This window comes from Lemur catta, chromosome 19 (genome assembly GCF_020740605.2).
Source record: "Lemur catta isolate mLemCat1 chromosome 19, mLemCat1.pri, whole genome shotgun sequence".
NCBI lineage: Eukaryota > Metazoa > Chordata > Mammalia > Primates > Lemuridae > Lemur > Lemur catta.
In genome coordinates this window covers 636102-657500 of record NC_059146.1, presented here as the reverse complement: position 1 = coordinate 657500, position 21399 = coordinate 636102, and the positions used below count along the sequence as shown (strand labels likewise).

The 21399-nt window shown below is 44.8% G+C and overlaps 1 protein-coding gene across 8 annotated transcripts in view; it reads right to left on the bottom strand.

Annotated features, from left to right (window-relative positions):
* The window catches only part of LIMCH1 (LIM and calponin homology domains 1), a 235436-nt gene that overhangs the window by 22861 nt on the left and 191176 nt on the right, over positions 1-21399 (bottom strand). For 7 of the 8 annotated variants that reach the window (XM_045531728.1, XM_045531727.1, XM_045531724.1 and 4 more), the window contains 5 exons: positions 18537-18752; positions 9661-9751; positions 7867-8030; positions 6789-6894; positions 2598-2638 (listed from right to left, as the gene is read on the bottom strand). In XM_045531728.1, the coding sequence (XP_045387684.1) occupies positions 2598-2638; positions 6789-6894; positions 7867-8030; positions 9661-9751; positions 18537-18752 (618 nt within the window). Of the gene's footprint in view, positions 1-2597; positions 2639-3346; positions 3410-6788; positions 6895-7866; positions 8031-9660; positions 9752-18536; positions 18753-21399 lie in introns of all 8 variants that reach the window. The other variant, XM_045531723.1, reaches the window with a different exon arrangement.

The window sequence follows — 21399 nt, the reverse complement described above, 5'->3', positions numbered from 1 at the left end:
TTATTTATTTATTTATTTATTTTTGAGACAGAGTCTCGCTCTGTCACCCGGGCTAGAGTGCCGTGGTGTCAGCCTCGCTCACAGCAACCTCCAACTCCTGGGCTAGAGTGATCCTCCTGCCTCAGCCTCCAGGGTAGCTGGGACTACAGGCATGCGCCACCACGCCCGGCTAATTTTTTTTCTAATGTTTTGTACAGACGGGGTCTCGCTCTTGCTCAGGCTGGTCTCAAACTCCTGGCCTCAAGCGATCCTCCCGCCTCGGCCTCCCAGAGTGCCAGGATTGCAAGCGTGAGCCACCGTGCCCGGCCTCTATTGGAGTGTAATAAGTTGGCTCCACCTGGCATTTTCCTAGAACTTGGAGGCAGTTTAAATGTTCAGAACCTCACTCAGGGGCACAGCCCTTTGTCTTTTGAAGGAAAAGGGGGTGTTTGTGTGAATAACAGCCATCCGGAGACCAGTGAGGAAAGTCTGATCGTAGGAAAATTAGAGAAGCAATTAGGAATCATCTAATTTCCCGATTTCACTAGGAAGTGATCTCAGGAATAAGGCAAGCAAGGAGTAGGCACTTAGGAGAAGTGTGGTAGAGGATTGAGCACAGAAAATACAGAATCTGTGTTAAAAGGCAAGAGGTGCGAACAGCGGGTATCTAAGAGGATGATGCCGGCACGATAAGCAAGAGGGGGAAGCAGCGGTCTGGTCCCTCCGTTGGCAACCGTCTGCTGAGCACCTGCCGCGGGTCGCGTGTGGGCCCAGCAGGGAGAGCCCTGGCCTTGCGCCACTGCGAGTGGGGCCGGGCGCCAGTATCTAAATCATCGCCAGAGGACAGTGTGACAACTGTGACAACAGAGGCAGAGGTGGCTGCCGAACGGCAGGACAGAGAGCACTCAGTCCGCTCTGCTCTGCGACTCCTCCGTTTACAGGGCTGTGTCCCCCTCTGGCCTGGGGGCTCCTCAGGGGCAGGGAAGGACCCCCCCCAAGGATCCCAAGGCTGTGCGTTTGTCAGCACTCAATAAATGTTTGCCGAACACCTGAATGGAGTCGCTTCACACTGGGCAGCAAGTCCCCTGACATCACAGCCCCCCTCTCAGGGGAACCTCAGGCTCCCCGAGTGCGAATGCAAACAGCCGGCGTCCACTGAGGCCGGCACAACCTAATGCTCATTTCCTCTTCCAGCCTCACTGGCTTTCAAGCTTCTTTTAGTTTTCCGTTCTATGAAGAGCCATTTGCTATCAACACGACATTAAATTTGGATGGGCATTTTAAGAGAATTTACTTAGGTAGGTCTGTGATTTGTTTCTCTTTTGTTCTATTTTCCATAAACCAGAAGTGAGACTGTGTCTCTTCGGGGTGCCCCCCGTCCTGTCCACCCCCCTCCAGGGGGCATGAGAAGGATTTTCCAAGGGCAATTTAACATGGAAATCCATGGGCCACGTTCTACTCCTGAGATCTATACCACGCACGCAGCTTTGCGATAGTCCTGAGTTCTCACCTGCTGTGAAGGGACCCGGCTGCCTGGAACTTGGCCCTCCCGGTACTGGCTTGGGACTGAGCCTCCACAATGGGCCCTGCATCTAGAAATTGGCTGAGGACATCGAGGGTGACGTGACAAGTGACGGCCCCTTCGCCATTGGGTACAGGCACTTCAAACTCCCAAAGTAGGATAATTTACCTACAGGTAAGAATTGGTATTGGCTATGGTGGGCCTCTTGGATCAGCCATCGGGAGGGAGGATTCGGTGACGTATCAGGCACTGTGCTAGGGGCGTCTGTGTAATTATTACAATTAAGGGTCACAACAACCTCAAAAGAGAAGTATTCTTATCTCCTTGTACAATCAAGGATGATGACATACTGGGAAGTTATATACATAGGACTCCCTCAGGGTCATACGCCCAGTAAGTGTGGAATCAAAGGCACGACAGCAATTGTGAGGCTGAGCCCAGGTGGCTCAAGGGCCACAGAGGATGTCCCGGGTCTGAGGGGCGTTTCCGAGGTGAGCGAGGACGACAGGCTTTGGAAACTCCAGTTCAGAGTGTTCAGATGTGATCCAGCAGCAAGAAATTTCCACAGCATAATGTGTCTGATTTTAACGAACAAGTGCTTTCTTATTTCATTGAAATATAAACCAGAAAATGACATTGCAGTTAATATCATGTGAGACTCTGATTGGGAGAAGGGGTGAAACAAACGCAGCCCGGGCCTCCCGGAGCGAGTCGGGGCCGGGCCCTGCCTGCCCACAGTGACACCACGTTGGGGATTGCCCGCATTTAAAAAGATTATTCTGAATGTCTATAGCAATTGTCTATTTTAACACTGATTCCCACCAACACATTCATTTTAACTGCGTGTTTTAGATTTTACTTTCCCGACGTATCGTTTTAGTTCCAGGCATAACAACAACGCAGTGACAACTCCACGCGATGACAATCCATGTCTTCATAATCTTCCCGACGGCATTATACATGGCTTTTAATTATTCTTCTAAATATCAGTTTTTCAGATCTCAATTTTGGTTTAATACTCCTTAAGCAAGTGAAATACATTATAAATTAAAATCACACTTGCACATAATCTTAGTCCTTAAAATGAGTTACTCACAGGTGTAGTCGCAGGAGACTTTTCGCTGCTCGGAGAATCCACTGCACAGATAAAGAAAAAAGATGTTCATGTGAGTAGCTTCTACTTGTTGTTACCTCTGACCCTCTCCACGAAGTGTGCCTGTGTCAGCTTCCAACCAATTTTTTTTTTTTTTTGTAAGACAGGACATTGGAATAGAACCAAGCAGCCCCCTGCGGCAGGCCGTACCCATCACCAAAGGAAGTCAGACTAGTGTAACGTGATTGATCCCGTCGATTAGCACCAGGTACTAGACTACAGGAAGCGAGAACCACTCCCATTAGCGCTGGCTCTCAAAGCACCTTGCGTTCCGGCTTGCCGAGCGGTTCCCTCCCTGTCTGGCGTGGGGAAGTGCCAGACAGAGAGAGGCCGGATGTCACCCAGGGAGCCAAGAGAGGGACACAGTTAACAAAAGAACCGTCATCGGTTTCTGGTAAATGGTTCTAATCTTTGTTTAAAAAAAAAAAAAGAAAAAGAAAAAAAAAAAGGGACGATAAAGAAAGCGGTGAATAATATTACCTCTTTGGATTCTCAAAGTCAACATAAATTTCTGTGAATTTCCCCCTGATTTTATCGTACCTGGTACTGATACCAAAGACCTAGCTCTTTGCTAACTGTGCATCAGAAACAAGCGTTTTTCCCCTGAAACCAGAAATGAAGACGAATGCCAGACACCACTGGTTGCACCCACAGGATTTTTGCAGAAATGCAGCCGCCCGGTGCGCGGTTACCTGACTGGGAGAAAAACCGGGAGCGTCGCCAAGAGTTCTGAACTCTAAGCGGAGCAGGCGACTCTGGGTCAGATGATGGAACAGAACAGACAGAAACTGTGAAAACCGGGTGAGAATCCACTAGAACCCTGCTCTCCAGGACTGCTGGTTACGGTCTACACAGGCAGCGGGAGTCGGTGAATCCAAAGTACAAAATACCTTAATAACACACACACACAACCTGAAGGCATGGGCCACGTCAACAGAACTGGGGAAAGTCATGCTATTTTTGTCTTCTCTGGCATTGGGTGCAATTTTATAGGCTCGTACTTAATGATGGTGTTGTCAGAATGTTAAATCTCAAAACGACGGGATGATCTGCTACACTAGAGCTTGGCGAGGCACAGTTTATGTGACTCTTGGAAAACACTAGAGAAGGCAGCAGAGTTGGGTGGTTTAATTATTACATACACATTGCACTTTGCAAAGGTTCTATGTGGAAGTCTGTGGCGTAAGGTTTCCTCTTTTGTGCATAAGAAGGGACGTGCACCGTCCGTGTGGGGCGTTGAGCGCTGTTGTCATCTCAGTACAACAAGGACATCAGTGTCTAACACGGGCACGTGTTTTACTGAAATGCCAGTTTGAGTTAGCTTTCTACCATTGGGAGGCAGTGGAGAAAGGAAATTTGTTGCCATTAAACGTATTTTTGTGAGTGTTTTCAGCGTGTTTACGGACTGTATTTATGCGTGTGTGTGCGTGTGTTTAAGGGAAACCCGTAGAATGCCATCGGGCCAGATCTTCAGCGGCCAGCGTGGCCAGTCTATAAACAGGGGACTTGGTGGCAATGGGGCAGATACCACTTTCTGGGGGAGAAAGTAGTAAGTATAATAGCTCTAGGATCCCTAACCCTATCATTCCTTTGGACTTGATGTTTGACTCCAGACTAGTCACGTAAATGAGTCCTGACTTTCTATTTCTGGGCAGAGTCCTGTTACTCCCCACTCCACCCCCAATTAAAGACAAATCATTTCTTTCAAGGTTAAATTTATTGGAGGCCTTTTGCTTCTTGAGAGGTAGGAACTTTATAAACTCCAAACAATCATTACTGTTATTTTCGTATCTACCAACGATGTCTTTGGTACACAATTTAAACAAATACTGCAAGTCAGTGATTTTCAGACTGTGGTCCCTGGATACGTAGCATCAGCATCCCCCGGGAGCTTGTTAGAAATGCAAATGCCCCAGCCCCTGCCCAGACCTACCGAATCAACACCGTGGGGCACAGGCCCTGCAGGGCCCCTGGCACATAGGCAAGCTCAAGAACTGCCACGTAAAACTGTATCTGCACAACACAAACACTCTGGTTTTAAAGAAAGCATTCAAGATGAGTTTATTTCCGCCTGGCATCTTGCTCTGTATTTCTACACCTACTGCTACTACTCTACAACTGCTAAGTTACAGTATTAGTGCTTAATCTGGGCCAGGTACTGAGCTAAACCCTGTTTATGGATTATCTCATTTAATTCTTCCAATATCCCTAATGAAATTGGTACTGTTATCAATTCCAGTTTATAGGTGACACAATTAGAAATCAGGAAAAACCCGGTGGGTAAGAGCATCCAGCTACGAACTAGATGAGCAAGAAATGGGACCTATTCTGTGTCCAGGGCCTGCGGCTATAATTACAGCTTCCATCAGCCAGAGAAGAACAGGTGTGCTCCAAACATAATTCCTCCTTGAAGAATAAATCTTAAAATGTTCTAGTGCTACTAAATTTTATTTTTTAGTCATTCAACTTGGGTAAAGCATGAAGTCCTTGAATTCAACAGCACATTTTACAAAATCAAAATGCCTTACAGCAGGTGTAAACGTATAAGAAAAAAACCAATTAATATGGCTTAAAATATCTGCTCCCTCTCTATTGCACTTATCTACATGATTACAAAGTGCTAGAAATGGGGCAAAATTAAAATCCATCTAAATATGGCCCATTGCTGGCCCAGTTGTGAGTTCCCTTCAGGGCAGCAGGACTGATGAATCTGAGATAAATGCTTTGAAAACAGTATTGACCTTGTGTCCACAACAAGAAACAAGTCAGCATCCGTACGTGGACCAGTTAATTCTTCCCAAGCGCTGCCTGCAACGCAGACAGAGCCCAGCTTCCTTGCCAACTGTCAACACAAGCTAATGGAAGCCAACTAGGTCCTGCCCGTGGTGCCCACCCTCAAAAAGAGAAGTAAAAATACAGGAAAGCTACGGAACGCACTGGGGGAAAGTACGTTAAAAACAAACAAACAAAACCCCCCACAGTTCTTGCCTCCTGAATTCTCGCTGCTGTTTCTCTCTCACAGAGAGAAAACTCCCACCCAGGAAAGCCCAGGGATCTGCCTGGTTTGAAGAACAGCCCCCCGGGTTGGGGTTGTGGAATCCTCAGGGCCCTCCCCCACTGTTCACAGCCCTTGTGGGCACCCGGGTTTCCCACGAGAATGCAGGGGTTCAAGCTGGGCTCTTGAAGAGTAAAGGGGTGAATCACACAGCACCTGGGGAATTCTCAGTGGTCGGTACCATTTTAACATCTTCTTAGACCCTAAACTCCCAGCGTTTTAGAGGCTGCCCCTTCCCACATTATATCAAACACATTAAAATGTATCAAACATGAAACATATTAAAATATATCCTCACTATATATGTGCTAAGCATTTAAAAATCCTCAGTCTTATGTATGTCTGTGTATGTGTACACATGTTTCATAGATTCAGGGCGTCCCAAAAGTCTCCATACAGAGGGAAATTTTTGTAAAATATTGTCATGGATACTTTGTAAATAAAGGTACGTTTAGCTACAATTTCTGATTTTCCCTGTGTATGGTGACTTTTGGGGCACCCTGTATATTCTTGCTATAGAGAATTTTTGGGAAGATTAAAATTTTGGGCTAGGAGTAACATGTTGAATTTATGATAGTGAACAATTTCTCAGTCCTCATCATGCACACCCAGGAATTATTAGGCCGTAAAAAAAAAAATACAACATCCTCAAAATCATTGTCAAATTAAATAGACATTCATGAAGAGCAGAATTGACAAGGAAATTGACATGATATTAAGATTATAAGATTTATATTAAAGTTATTGATTTCTGATTTTGTAACTGTCTTTTTATATTTTGGGGACAATATGAAACTTTTTAAAGCTCCCAAACCCTGGTAGAGGCCCTACTGTCCCTACAGTGCCTGAATGACAAAATGGCCTTGGCAGCTGGAGCTCCTGTCTTGGAGGAAGAGAGGACACAGGCCCAGCCTCCGTCCTGAAGTTACCGATCCAGCCATCAGGGACCCTGGCAAACACCTTGACCAAAGCAACGTCAACATAAACGACGTCATCTTCCTCCAAACTAAATCATATTTTACTACAGATGGGCCCAGCAGAACATGCAGACCTCAAATAAAACAACTCCTTCTCCTCACCTTGAGAATTGAGATTTGGCAAATGTACTTGGTTGGTTTCAGGCATTTTGTCCAGAAACGGAAACGTCAGGGTTGCTTCTGGTTCTGGGGATTTTGGCTTCACCACCTGGACAAGGGGCAGCAGACACGGATGTCACAGGTGTTAATGAACAGGTGAAATAAAACTTAAGGATGAATGACGATTGCAGAAGTCAATAAGCACAAATGTCTAACTTTTAAATGGAATTTATTTGCTCCTTCCCTAGAATGCTTTCATGCTTTTCTATTTTAATAGAGAGGCAATTTTTCAGAGAAATCAAATAAGAGTATACAAATGTGATGATCGCTTTTCTCCAAGCCCAGAAGACAGTATTTCCACCTTTCGAGGTCTACACCACTGACTCTCATTTTCTTATTGACCGATCACATGCTCTCTTCCTACTACCACACGATACTGAATTTGCAATGTCAGGAAATGAGGTGTTCCACATAAGATAGTTTAAAAAAAATCTTCTTCTGTGAGTACTAAATGAGGCAATACTACCTGTTAAGGGACAGTATTCTCAAGACACTATATTAACCCCCAAAACGCATGCAAAACACATTAAAGACAAAGTACTTTGCCTGTTGACAAAGAAATATTATTATTATTATTATATTTTGAGACAGAGTCTCCCTCTGTTGCCCGGGCTAGAGTGAGTGCCGCGGCGTCAGCCTAGCTCACAGCAACCTCAAACTCCTGGCCTCAAGGGATCCTCCTGCCTCAGCCTCCCGGGTAGCTGGGACTACAGGCATGCGCCACCACGCCCGGCTAATTTTTTCTATATATATTTTTAGCTGTCCAGCTAATTTCTTTCTATTTTTTAGTAGAGCTGGGGTCTGACACAGGCGACAGGCATCAGGGCAACAGACTCTGCAGGGGCTCTGCCCACGGACGCACCGGTCTCAGCTCCCAGGCGGGGCCGTGTGGTGCCCCCCGTCCAATACTCAGGATCTGGTAAATACCAGAAGAGAAAACGCATCTTCCTGATCAACCACGGCCGCGGCCCTGCAGCGAGGGGCCCTGGGGGTCCGCCCGCAGCCCCACCGCGCGCCTCACCTTCTGCGACAGCACCAGCTCCACCTTCCCGCTCATGTCGTTTTCCGGTTTCTTCTGGTCTTTTCCTTCTGGCACGTCGTTCTTGGGCTGGGGGCTGGGGGGAAAGTCCACAAGGGCCAGGGCAGGGCTGCAGCGGGTCACCGTCGCCGTGAAGTGCCGCGGCTCTGAGGAGGCGGCACGTCCAGAAACGTAAAGAAGGAAAAGAAAACTGCGTCAAGGACCATTGACTTTGCAAGGCCAGGAAGCGCGGTCTGTGCCTGTCCCGGCAGCAAGAGGCCGGATTGCAGAGTGAGGACAGGGGTCGGAGAGCCTGAGATGCTGGAATTCTCCAGGCTTTTTTATGATATAAAATAACACGCAGCATGGGACACATCAAAGAACCCCACGATGAGAAACTTCAGTTCTTAGTGAAGGTTACCGTTTACACCTGAATAACATCACATGGAACAAAATGCTGACGGGTAGAACTTGATGGCTGTGAGAGGCGGGCTGGAGAAGAGAAAGGTCGGCAGGGGGTTCCCACCCCAGCGACCAGTGGCAGCCTGACTCCCTTCCTTCTGCGTTTCCGTCCTCCTTTTGCACATCACAGTTTCTTAACTGAAACGTGTTAAGGATTGCGGGACATACACACATCTGTGTGTGTGTGTACATGTATGTGTACACACACACACATACAATGCAACGAAAATAAAGCGTTCCCTGATATACAGAGAAGAGTTAGGTACACCTTAGAGGGACGGAAACGTCACCCCCGGAGGGGGCGTATCAAAATGTGGAGGCACAATCTAGCTTGGAAAAACATATGCTGTCATTTTTAAATGATATTAAATTCATTTTAAAATGACATTTAAAAATAATTCGGTGGCTCACGCCTGTAATCCTAGAACTCTGGGAGGCCGAGGTGGGAGGATTGCTTGAGCTCAGGAGTTGGAGACCAGCCTGAGCATGAGTGAGACCCCATCTCTACCAAACATAGAAACAAATTACACCGACAGCTAAAAATATATATGGAAAAAAAAAATTAGCCGGGCATGGTGGCGCATGCCTGTAGTCCCAGCTACTCGGGAGGCTGAGGCAGGAGGATGGCTTGAGCCCAGGAGTTGGAGGTTGCTGTGAGCTAGGCTGACACCATGGCACTCACTCTAGCCCGGGCAACAGAGCGAGACTCTGTCTCAAAAATAATAATAATAATAATAATAATAATTTGGTATTGGAAGAGGATGAGAGGTTTTAATGTTTATCGAAAGAAGAAATATGTTAAAAATATTGATAAGACAGCAAACAAAAAAAATTGAGGGACGATACTTCAGGGAGCAGTGGGTCCCCTTCCCTACACAGTGGACACAGCACGTTCACACCCCCTGTCCAGACCCGTGGTAGGACTTTATCCTTCCAGACTATTCATGGGCTTTATCATTGCAGCACGTGCTTTTATGATATATTTTTGATCCATGTTTCACCTACTGCTGTGACTGTGTGGAAAATGTGACCCTCCATTTTTAGCGTTATTTACATGCGAAGACACAATATCCTTTATGGTCACAGAGAGACACTTTCGAGAAACAGAACAGAACTGGGTCACTTGGAACAAGCCCGGCTCCTATCTCCATAGCAGCGTGAGTCCCACGGTCGCATTTCCCCGGGCAGCCTCCGGGTGGCAGCACAGCCACACCCCTGGCAGAGTCTCGTCAACCACCTTTTTGTGGCTCAGGAGAAAAAATTCCTGACTCTGTTTCCACGATATCTTCAGATTTATCACGATTTGCCTTAGAACTCGTCTGTTATGAGACAAACCTGATGAGTCAAGCTCTGTGTTCCCTCTTCTGGGATTCCCACTGTCGTCCTCATCGTCTCGACCATTCGCTTCTCTTTCCTCAGTGGTTGCCTGAAAAAGAGATTTTTTTTCCCCTTTGAATAAATTATTTCCTTGAAGGTTCTCAAATGGTTTTTTTTTTTTTTTTTTTTTTTTTGAGACAGAGTCTCACTTTGTTGCCCGGGCTAGAGTGAGTGCCGTGGCATCAGCCTAGCTCACAGCAACCTCAAACTCCTGGGTTCAAGTGATCCTCCTGCCTCAGCCTCCCCAGTAGCTGGGACTACAGGCATGCGCCACCATGCCTGGCTAATTTTTTCTATATATTGGTTGTTTGGCTAATTTCTTTCTATTTTTAGTAGAGATGGGATCTTGCTCTTGCTCAGGCTGGTCTCACACTCCTGAGCTCAAACGATCCTGCCGCCTCGGCCTCCCAGAGTGCCAGGATTACAGGCATGAGCCACCACACCTGGGCAGCATTGTGGATTTTATTCCTCAAGTTCTCTTCCTTCCTGGGTTCCCAATGACTATCGCTGGAGCTCTGATTCATTCTCTTCCTTTCTCTCTTCCCCTCTCTCTCTCAGCCTACTCTTCTCTCACTGTTTCCTAATCCTTTTCCTTCCATCAAGATGCGGGTCATCCCTAAAGATTTCGATGAGGCCCAGCTTTCTTCTGCATGTGCTGAATCACCTGTTCCCATGGAGTCCCCATTGCACTTCCTCTACCTGTGACTTGTGCTTTCACCTCCGGCTGTGACAGTCTGTCCAAGCTTCAGCTCAGCTCGGCTGCCACCCGGGCCGGGGGATGTGGCCAACACTCAACATGCCAGTCCCACCTTTAACCACGGCCATTTCTGGTTCTGGCACCAGTTTTCCCAGCACAGATTAAGCTTTGAAGTGATATTTGACTCAGACCTCGTGAGTATTCATCATTTGCCAAATTTCTGACCCGATAGTTTTCACATCCATCACTTCCCTTCCATCTCTACAGTGAGGACTAAGGTCAGCGTCTACGGCCTTGCTCTTCCTCTGACGGATCTCTCTGATTTGGGTCTCACTCTCTTGTCCCCATGGCACATCTCCATCATGTCCCCTCTCTCGGGAGCACCTCGCTTATTACTGTTATGCCTTGTTCCTCTCTCCTACTCTCGGTAGTACCTCAGTCGTATCCGTTTTATGCTTGATGGAATTTTATAATAGTAATAAAAGTTGGAACATTCTAAACATCCAACAGTTGGGGAATAGTTGTATGAATTACTGTACGTTCATAAAGGGAATGTAATTATAAAAAAATAAGATGATGTATAACAGTTAATGATATATGAAAATACTTGTTATCTAATGTTAATATAAACTGTATATAAAGTAATGTCTACATATATAAGATGATATACATCCCTATACATACACCTAAATATATCTGCTAATATATATATTAAAATGTATACTAAAAAACAGTAAGGAAATACAAAATATTAACTGTGATTGTTTTTAATGTGCTTAAATTGTGGATGATTCTTCTTTCTCTTTACATATATTTTATATATTCTAAAATGTTCTGCATTGACTATGTATTGCTTCCACAATCAGAAAACAAATTCAATATCATTTCACATTGTCTTTCAGGGAGCCATTTGACTATAGAATGAAGTCCAAAATTCTCCTGCTATCATGATATTTGCTTGTTAAGAATAAATGAAAGGTTGAATTAAATACTGGCTAGGATGTGCCTTGACAACTAAAGAGAACAAGTTAATAACTATTGTGTTTTTTTGAAGTTTCTTGTAAAGGGCTAAAGTTGAATTTTTAAAGTGTGTATGAAGTATTTCATACATTTTAAAAGGTTTTAAGATAAAGGCTAAGGTTGGTTTCAGAAAAGGCATTATGAAATACTTCATAAAATATTCCCATGGGTTCTCAAGAAGCTATGGATTTATTGGTCTCTCATAAGTGCAGATATTTTACCCATAAATCAAAATTTGCCTCTGAAAATGAAAGGCCTTTAAAGTTGATGCATTGGATTGGTGAAAACCATCACTGAATTCTTTAAAAACAAAAAAATTTTAAGCAACAAACCTTTCAAGCTTCTAAGATTTTACAATTGCATCTAGTTGCACAAATGTGATTTTTCTTTTGAAGGATAGGAGAGTTTTGAACTTCTCATAATTAGATGGGCACTTTCTAATGATGGATAACCATGTGTCAATTCTGGAAGAATGTAATACGTTAAAATGTGCTTTTAAAACCCTAGGCAGGAAATATGCATCACTATTATTATTTAATGGATTTTGTAATTTTTAATATAACAACAAGCCTGAATTGAATCCCTTTAAGAGACTTAATGAGTGAAAACAGTTAAATAAACTGAAGTCTATTTTATTATATTTAAGTTATAAAACTATCTATGTGTGTGTGTTACATTGTTGTGTGAACCAGTGAGGTGGTGGTAGCATTTGAAGGTCAACCAGTTTAGCATTACAAGAGAATAATTTGGGTTTTATGATTTAAAGTGCTCTGCCACATATATAGAATATTAATACATGATAGTATTTTTGTTTTATATGCTAATATGTAAAATATTGGCAAAAATACTGATTTTTGGCTTTTCCCCCAAATGGATTAGATTATGGAAAACTATCTTAGGCTGGGAAACAAATTCGTAGTAAAATATTGATGAATGGTCCTCTTGAGATCACTGGTCTTTCCAATAACTAGAAACAAATAACTACAAAACAGGGCCAAAGCCTCCCCAGCCCCAAAGTGAACAAAGAAATGAACATATTTTATTAAATCTAAAATGCCATCAATTTTAAGTCATATTACTTTAGATATTACTAAGAAAGGAAACACGCTGTCTGTTAAATATAACACACGATTGATTAAAGACAAATTCTGATGTAGAGGTGTTAAAATGGGGAAAGCGTGCCACTGGGGATCAAAGAAGTCGGATAATTCATGAAGCCCCTCAGACACAGAGTACACAGCAAGGGAGACAAGATCATCAAGCACTAACTACTTCACTAAGGATGAGTTCACTGGCACAGCACATTCCAGAAACATCTTACTTATGTGTGAGTAACGGAGAACTTCTACTTTCAAGACTGTATTTCTGAATGCATCTAGAAAATGCATTTCTCTATGGCTCAAAACTCACATACTGAACTCCGGATAACCCAGTCTACCTTGCCTTGAAATGATGCTTTAAAGGTTACGTGCTGGCGTTTGATGTGGCAAATGACAGTGGCAACAGCAGTGACCGTGGTCACCATCTGCCGCATCTACGACTGGCAGTGCTGTCAGGGTCCCTGGACTGTCCCACTCGTTTATCCTGCAAAGGTTAGAACTCCTTGGAATCTCTCAGGACAGGAGACCAGGCTGCCCCCAGTCGACAGTCCAGCCCAGGGCTTCCTGTCCGGTCTAGGGTCCGAGGGGGCAGGGGCCAGATACCTAATCCTCGTTAGGTAAACAAACACCAAGTGCATTATTTACGGAATTTATATTCTCAAGCTTAGTTTAAATGTACACTAGTCATCGCAATCAGGCTATTGCTAGCAAAGTATTCAGAACAAATTAAGAGGAAAAAACAAGCAATTTAAATAACAGGAACCCATTTGAAAATATACTGAGAAAAAGAGAAGGACACACATTTTTAAAAACCTTAACGCTATTCATTTCTAAGCGGCAGGGTAATAGGTGGTTAATGTTTTCTTCATAGTTTTCTGTATTCTGCAATGTCCATAAGATCATCTGTAATCCAGGGAAATCCTCCAAGCCAGTTTAGTTAACTTATGTCTGGGTACTCTACCCTGAGGCGTGTCACTTTTGTACTCACATCACTGCTTCAGAGGAAATGAATTCAAAGCTGGCAGTTTTAACCAGTCCTGCCAGACTCGGAGGTTTGTTTCAAACAAACCCGCCTTGCTGGAAAATGCGTTTTCTTACTCAGATTTTTCTTCGGTTACAACTTAACAGAGGAGAGTCCTTCCCTTTTCCAGTCAGTAACACTTTCTCGAGAATGAAAACAAGTAAATAAAAACAGATCCCTGGACGGGAATGAATGAGAGCACAGAAAGGCTGCAGGGAACCCGGCCAGGAGCCGGCTTCCCCCTGACTGGGAATGTCACCCGGCCTGGCCCGCGTGCCCTACCAACCGACTCAGCCCCGAGGCCACGGTGGGAGGTGGCAGTTCTGGCTTGAGAGACGCGGTCCAGCCACAAAACCTCCCTGGCAGTTGGCCGCTCGTGTTCACTAGAATCCTGTTGTCTGACTGGCCCAGAGGGCGACACTGGAAGATGAGTTAGAAATACAAGGGCATCCACCGTCCGGAGACCCGGGGTGTGGATGGTGCCCCTGTTTCTAACGCAAGTTGAGGGGCTTGGACTGATGGTTTATCCTCTGTGGGTGGGAACGAGTGATGTCCCAGGTCCCTTCCTGAGCAACTGTTCTGTCACTCAGAGTGATTTCCTGGCTCTAGTGCTGAATAACTTACCTGGACATGAGCCTGGAAAATCAGGCTATTTATGTCCTGGCACCGTCACCCATGTGCCACATACGAAGGGCACGTGTCTCTCCTTTCACTCTCCTACCTCCAAACACCCACCGCCCCTGGAGGAGGGAGGGATCCTCATGGAGGATAAGGCTCACCATGCCTTAAACTATTTTTTTTTTTTGCTCTAAACTTTTCAAACCAACAATATGAGGCTCTGATCCAGGTAACTGGATAATTACACCAAGTTTAATTTTTTTTATTTTTCCAGGTGTATGCTTTCTTGACATCTATAAACACATCTGTGTTTGAATATCTTTAATGATTTTTAAAGAGCACGAAATCTAACAATCTTACAATTACTTCTAGATGGATAAAGCTAGTTTCTAGAGAAATGTTTGCTGACATTTGACATCTAAAAGGAATTTGCAGTTGGTCTCAGTTGTAAGGAAAACAGCACCTACTCAAATGCCTTCCACCCTGCAAAATAAAATGTTGCAAGAAAGATCTGATTGTCTGCTTTCCCGGATCAGAAAACATAAGTAAAAATACTGAATTTTCAAGAAGAAGGCCTATAGCTTTTTCAAAATGGGAAAAACAGACCTACCTCATTACTTGGTTCGAGAAAGGGAGATGAGGTGGTTTAGATGCCCAGCAGCTCAGTCTGGCGCTTGGGCAACGAGGGAGAATTGCCACAGAGTGGGTGGGAACATGCCGGACCGCGGTGGGAACACGGCAATGGCATCTGAGCTGAGCTGGTGGGAGCGAGGTGGTCTACAGTCGGGGAGTCTGGGTGGCAGGGCCAGAACTGGGGAAGAACGAACAACAGGAGAAGCAAAAGGAGCTGCCGGAAGAATCGTGTGAGCATCCGCAAGGGCAACTGTCTTCGGGAAAAAGCTGCTCGTATCTGTGTGTTACCTAGAGAATTACAACTGGAACAGCTAAAATGTTAAGCTGGGAGCCTACAAGGAATTCATCCCACTGATAAGAAGTTCTCAGCTGTTCAAGATGGTAATTGTGACAATCTTACTTTAATCAAAAAAAAAACTTTACACCTGTCACCTTTTTGGGCTTCTGAAAAATGTATCATAACTTCCTTTCTCCTGTTTGTTGTATGACAACATTACCTGTGGTCTATGAGCCACCTTGACATCACGCTAACTGCTCCACAGACGTGAATTCTTACAACAACCCTGTGATGCAGACACTATTATTACTACACTTACATACAAACTCAGGCTTAGACAGTTCAACTTGTTCAGGTGGAGTTTGATCTTTGGCCTAGAGCGTGGAGCACCGTAGGTATTTTAGGAGAGGGTCCTTGGTACCATCGAGGAAAGAAGACATTCAAATACAGACATGACGGACAGGGGGTCAGGAAGACACGGCAGCTTTGAGGGAGATGTAAGAGCCTTTCTGCCACCAAGTGGGACCAGTTAGTCCTCAGCTTGGAAGAACCTCCAAAGGCTTTCCCAATTCTGTACTCTAGGAGTCTGCATTTGTGCTACGATATGATTTTCTCACAGAAGCCAATATTACCTCTGCAAGGTAATTGCTATCACAGTCTCATTACCATAGCGGTGGTTCGACTGAGGATGATTTGAAATTTGCTGGTATCAACAGGTATAGCCAAAGTATTAAAAAAAACAACAACTCCTAACTTAACTTAGGATCTGTTTCTAAAGTAAGGAAAGTGATGGTCCCAAGAATTCCAGATGAGAAAGGTGAGGTAGAAGGAAACTAAAGAGATGACACGATGCCATGCAGAAGTCCCCGTGCCAGCCCCCGTCTGGCCCTCTGACTAACCCCCTTCCCCCCGGGGTCTCGGGCCGCCCTGTCTGCAGTTCTGCCTCAGTCCTGCGTCCGTGCTCCTGCCCCCTGCTCGGCCTGCCCTTTGCACAGTTCCAGCTGGCCCTGAAGGAATCGTGACATTTCAGCAGTGGGGGAGGCCACTCCTCTGTAGAGAGCGTGTCTGTCGGGAATGCAGTTTTCGGAAGAAAGACACTATTTAAAGAGAGGAACACTATTCCTTTGACAGCCCCACAGAACTGGGCGAATGAATGAGCAACAGAAAATCACGTCCAGGCAGGCTGGTTTCAGATCCCTGGGAGGTTCTGAAATGCCCCCCACCCCGTGTCAAGCGGGCCACCATATTTTGCCACGACCAATTAATTCTGCTTTTTAAGTAGGAGCCTACTGGCTGTGACACAGCCAAGAAATGCTTTTCTTGGAAAAATGGAGATGAAAGTAAAATGAGGAAGAGCTTTATTGGAGAAGTGATCCTTTCAAAATGGCTCTTGGGATGACACAGTCTGAATGGAAAACGGTTGGTGTTGTAAGTTGCGGGTGAGTGTGAAAAGCATTTCAGGAATGAGCCCAAGTTCGGTGTGTTTTTTAAGTACAGCTAACAATCGTGCTTTTATTCTGATGGATCTATCCAGGTGGTTACCCACCCAGAAAATAACATGATAGCCCCTGCCACAGTCAGTTTAGGAGACTCAAGTGTCACGCCCCAGACAGGGTACATGGATGCCACCACCTAGTCAGAACCATCAGCGTTTGTGCAACTAGATGTGACCCTGAACCGGGCAGCTTCACCAGGAAAGACTGCGCGGAAGGAGGGGACTCCCACACTGTCCCACGCGTCTGGACCTGCAGCTCGAGGCTGCCCAGGGTCACGCTGGCTCCCAGGAAGTCCACAAGGCCACCTTCTGTTGGCGCTCTCCTTGTGACAGTGTACAAACTTCCGACATAACATGATTTCTTTCAGATCATGCCATTTGCTTTTCTTCTTTTTAAATTTCAAAGTATTATGGGGCACAAATGTTTGTGGTTACATGGATGGCTTTTGCAATGCCCAAGTCAGGGCTGAAAGTGTGCCCGTCACCCAGTGCTCATTGTGCCCGTCGGGTAGGTCCCTGCATTCCCCCCTCCCGCCTGCTTGGTTTCCTTGGAGATTTCCTTCCCTCTGTGCAGTTAGTTCCCCTTCATCAGTTAGTTCCAATTTCACAGTGACCACATGTGGAGTTTGTTTTTCAAAAGCACAATCTCCCCGACGATGTTTTATGCTCCAAAGCAGCAAATATAACGTGATTTTGAGTTCTCTTTTCTCCTGTACTTGAATTACCCTACATGTTTTAGATTGGCCATTCAATAGTCTTTAGTGCTTTAAATTACTCTGAATTTAAAAGGTCAAGCCAGTAAAAATGAGTTTTATTTTTAATGCATTTTTATTTCTTAATTATAAGAAAAAAGATGCTGTTATGTATATTGTAAAAGACAAAAATCCAGATTCAGAGAGCACCCGCTATTTTCAAATAGTATTAAGTCTAGTAAGGTCCTGAACAAACAGGAAAAAAAAGATATTTTAAAGATTTGTTTATTCTTCTATAACACTGGACACTAATAATGTGAAGATAAGAAAAAGTAATTTCTTGTTCATAAATTATATTACCTTCTACTATATCCCACAGTTATGGGTTGAATTATGTCTCCCAAAATTTACATACTGAAGTCCCAACCCCTAATAGTCAGAATGTGACCTTATGTGGAAATTCGGTTGCAGATGTAATTAGTGAAGACGAGGTCACACTGGAGCAGGGAGGACCCCTACGTTGGCATGACTAGTGTTCTTATGAAGGAGGGAATTTGGACACACACATGCACACAGAAGAACACCACACGAATACCGGGGCAGAGACTGGGATGACGGATCTATCAGCCCAGGAGAGTCGAGACTGCCAGCAGCCACCAGAAGCTAGAAGCGGACACTCCCTCACAGCCAACAGAAGGAATAAACCAGCCGGGCCCAGTGGCTCATGCCTGTCATCCTAGCACTCTGGGAGGCTGAGGCGGGTGGATCGCTCGAGGTCAGGAGTTCGAGACCAGCCTGAGCAAGAGCGAGACCCTGTCTCTACTAAAAATAGAAAGAAATTATATGGACAACTAAAAATATACATATAAAAGATTAGCCAGGCATGGTGGCACATGCCTGTAGTCCCAGCTACTCGGGAGGCTGAGGCAGGAGGATCGCTTGAACCTAGGACTTTGAGGTTGCTGTGAGTTAGGCTGATGCCACGGCACTCTAGCCCAGGCAACAGAGTGAGACTCTGTCTCAAAAAAAAAAAAAAAAAAAAAAGGAGGAATCAACCACGCCAACACCTTGGTTTTAGACTTTTAGCCACCAGGACCATGAGACGATCGATTTTTGTTGTTTAAGCCACCGAGTTCAGGATGCTTTGTTACGACAGCCCTCGCAAACTAATACCCCAACACAGAAAGAAATGATCATTTTCATGATCGACTTATTTTAAAAAAACAGATCCTTCCACCCTGGAATTATCCCAAAGAGGGAAACAAAAAGCTTGGTTCTTACTGTCAGCTCTTGGGGAATAGAATTTGGCTTCTTTATGTTGATCTCGATGCTATTGTTGTCTTGTTTCAGCTCCACTGGGGACCCGAGCACTCTGGCCACACCTTCAAACATCTGGGATCTGGTCAAGGAGGGGGCAGGTGCCGCCGGGGGGCACTCCCTCTCCTTGTCCTCCTCTCCATGAAGCATCTCTCCATTCATGCTGACTTTCCCATCTACCTATAACAAACAGAATGAACAAAAACCATGCTACACCCCAACCAAGGACAGTAACAAAGTAACACATTCAGAATTACCTTAAAAGATTACCATTTATTAATGGTAATCATAGTCCAACAAAAAATAAGGACTCTCAAATGTTTTGATTGGTTCTACACGTTAGGGCTTCTACAAATGCCTTCTCAAGGGCGTCTTTAAAACGTAGTCAGCCTTCTTGAGCCACTTCGCCTTAGATTACATTTCATGTCCACCTTATTTATGGTATGCTTTTATCTTAAAGCATAGAGAACTAAAGAATCTTAAATAGAAACACATGCCATATATTTTAATTACAGTAATTTTTCCTTTCAGTTCTGATTGCTAGTCCATTATCTTGACTTTTTTTTTTTTTTTTCTGGTTAGTGTATAAGTTAAGCAGAACCTACTTCAGATCAGGAATATTTTACAGGTTACCCCACGGCGGTAGAGAGGGCAGTGGGTACTTTTCTTGAAGCTATCAGAGAGGGCCAGGGACCCGATACTATGCTGTGTTACAATAAATCTCTATTTCTAGTCAATTTTACAACCTCTCTTTTTTTAAGAGCAAAAGACCATGCACACTAAAATAGTTCTGTTTTGCATGCATGTGTAGGGAAAGCAGTTAGAGCAAGGAAGGAGGAGCAGAGAGGGTGGTTAACTGGGTCTATTGAAAGGCATCTGGAATCTGTTTTGAAGTTTGAGACAAAATGCTGAGTGGGTATGAGAGGGAGTCTACAGCCAGACGACCGGAGACGGAGTCCCGGCTCCGCCACTCGGCAGCCACAGAATCTTCAACACATTTCTTATCCTCTGTGCTCAACCACTAAATTTAAAACACAGCATCTCTCTCACAGTGCTGTCCTGGGGATTCTGTGGATTAATGTATGTACAGTTTAGAACAGTGCCTGGCACCCATTGTGGACCTGACTATGAGCCATTATTACAACCGAAACAGAAGTTTCCCAAAACAATATTTACCTGTATTGTATGTGATGCGCTATGCTATTTTTATTGTACTCTATTCCACTTCATTAAAAAAAATGCTGATTCCAAACTACTAAACTGATTTTATAACCTAGTAACAGGCGGCAACTCTCAGTTTGAAAAACACTGACTTACGGCATTTCGCTTGATCTTCCTTCACTCTTGATTCTGTCGTGCTGGGAAAACACTGAACCTCTACTCCCTGCTCCCGACCTCCACCCTCCCCAACGAGAACACACACACGCACACACACACTCTCACACACCCCTTAGCTCCTGTCCTGGGATTAGCCGGTAACAACTATCCTAGTTACAGATCACCTTTGACCTGTGAGCACACTGCCTGTCCACCCACCCGGTGATGGAGCTTAGCCTATCAACAGGGCCGACAGCCAACGCGGCCTACGATGGGTTAAGGGTTCATCCACCAGCACGTAGTTAAGACTGAACTCCAGCTCTAAGGGGACCTCACTCAAGTCCCTCCATGCCTGCTCTCACGATGCTCTTTCTGATGTCCCGACACCATCCTGCCAGCAACGGGGTGTTCTCAGAACTAAAGCTTTGACATAAAGTCATCCATCCTAATCCTTCAGTTTAAATGATCACTTTGCACTATTTACATAAGGAGGGGAAGTAGCCATCTGGAGTCTGTGGTCAGAGGCCTCGGATACCCGGGTAAATAAACGTATTTCCTATCCCTGTTCTGGGGCACCTCAACACAAACCTTCCTCCACGGAAATACCACAGACCATTCATCATCGTAAGCCCCAGGTGGAGCAAAGCTCCCGAAACACTTAGCTGGACCTCTGAGCCCATATCGGCACCTGTATACCTGTGTGTGCATGATTAGTGGCTCATCTTTTCAGAAACAAATTCATTTATTTATTCAGTAAGCACGTGCTAAATGCCTGCTCCGTCCGGAGAACCTGTGCCGGCTCACGGGGTGAAGCTGTGAATGACAGAGACTCAGCCCCTGCCATTCAGGGGACAAAGGTCTCAACTCAATCCAGATGAGACAGCCAGGACACCTTTCTTTTGTTCTATCAAAGCCTAAGGCACAGGTTTTTAAGATACATTCAGAGTTACTCAAACAAAAGTCATAAAGTATGGTTTGGTTCCCTCTGAAATTCAATCAGGACGATACACGGCATCACAGTGCTCAGTTAGGTTAGTTACAGAAACTTTTTTACAGCCAAACTTCTAGTGACCATGATGAATTCCACCTCTGTCTCCTATGACTAACTCGCGGGTGTGCGGGGACAAGGAGAGCTGACTTTTCTTTACAGTTAAAGGAACTTAAGACGAAGGCTGAGCGCTTCCTCACGATACAAGGAAAAATACTGACATGTGAGCAAGTGAAAAGCTGTTTGGTTGTCATAAGGTTGTCGGTTCTGGAACATTATTTTACACATTCATTGATAAAACAACCCAGTTTCTTTCCACTTAAAAGAAAACCTGTCTCATCTGAGGACCAAGTACATTCCATGTTCTTACGTGTTGCTCATGTTTTTTCAGTCGGAGCGTCTTTTGGCTATGACATCAATTTCTTCCTGAAAGGGAGTAGCTCTGTATACTTCTATTTGAACCAAAAGCAACTAAAATTTTGTTCTGAGGAGTTTGCCGTGTCTCCAGATAGCTGGAGGTAC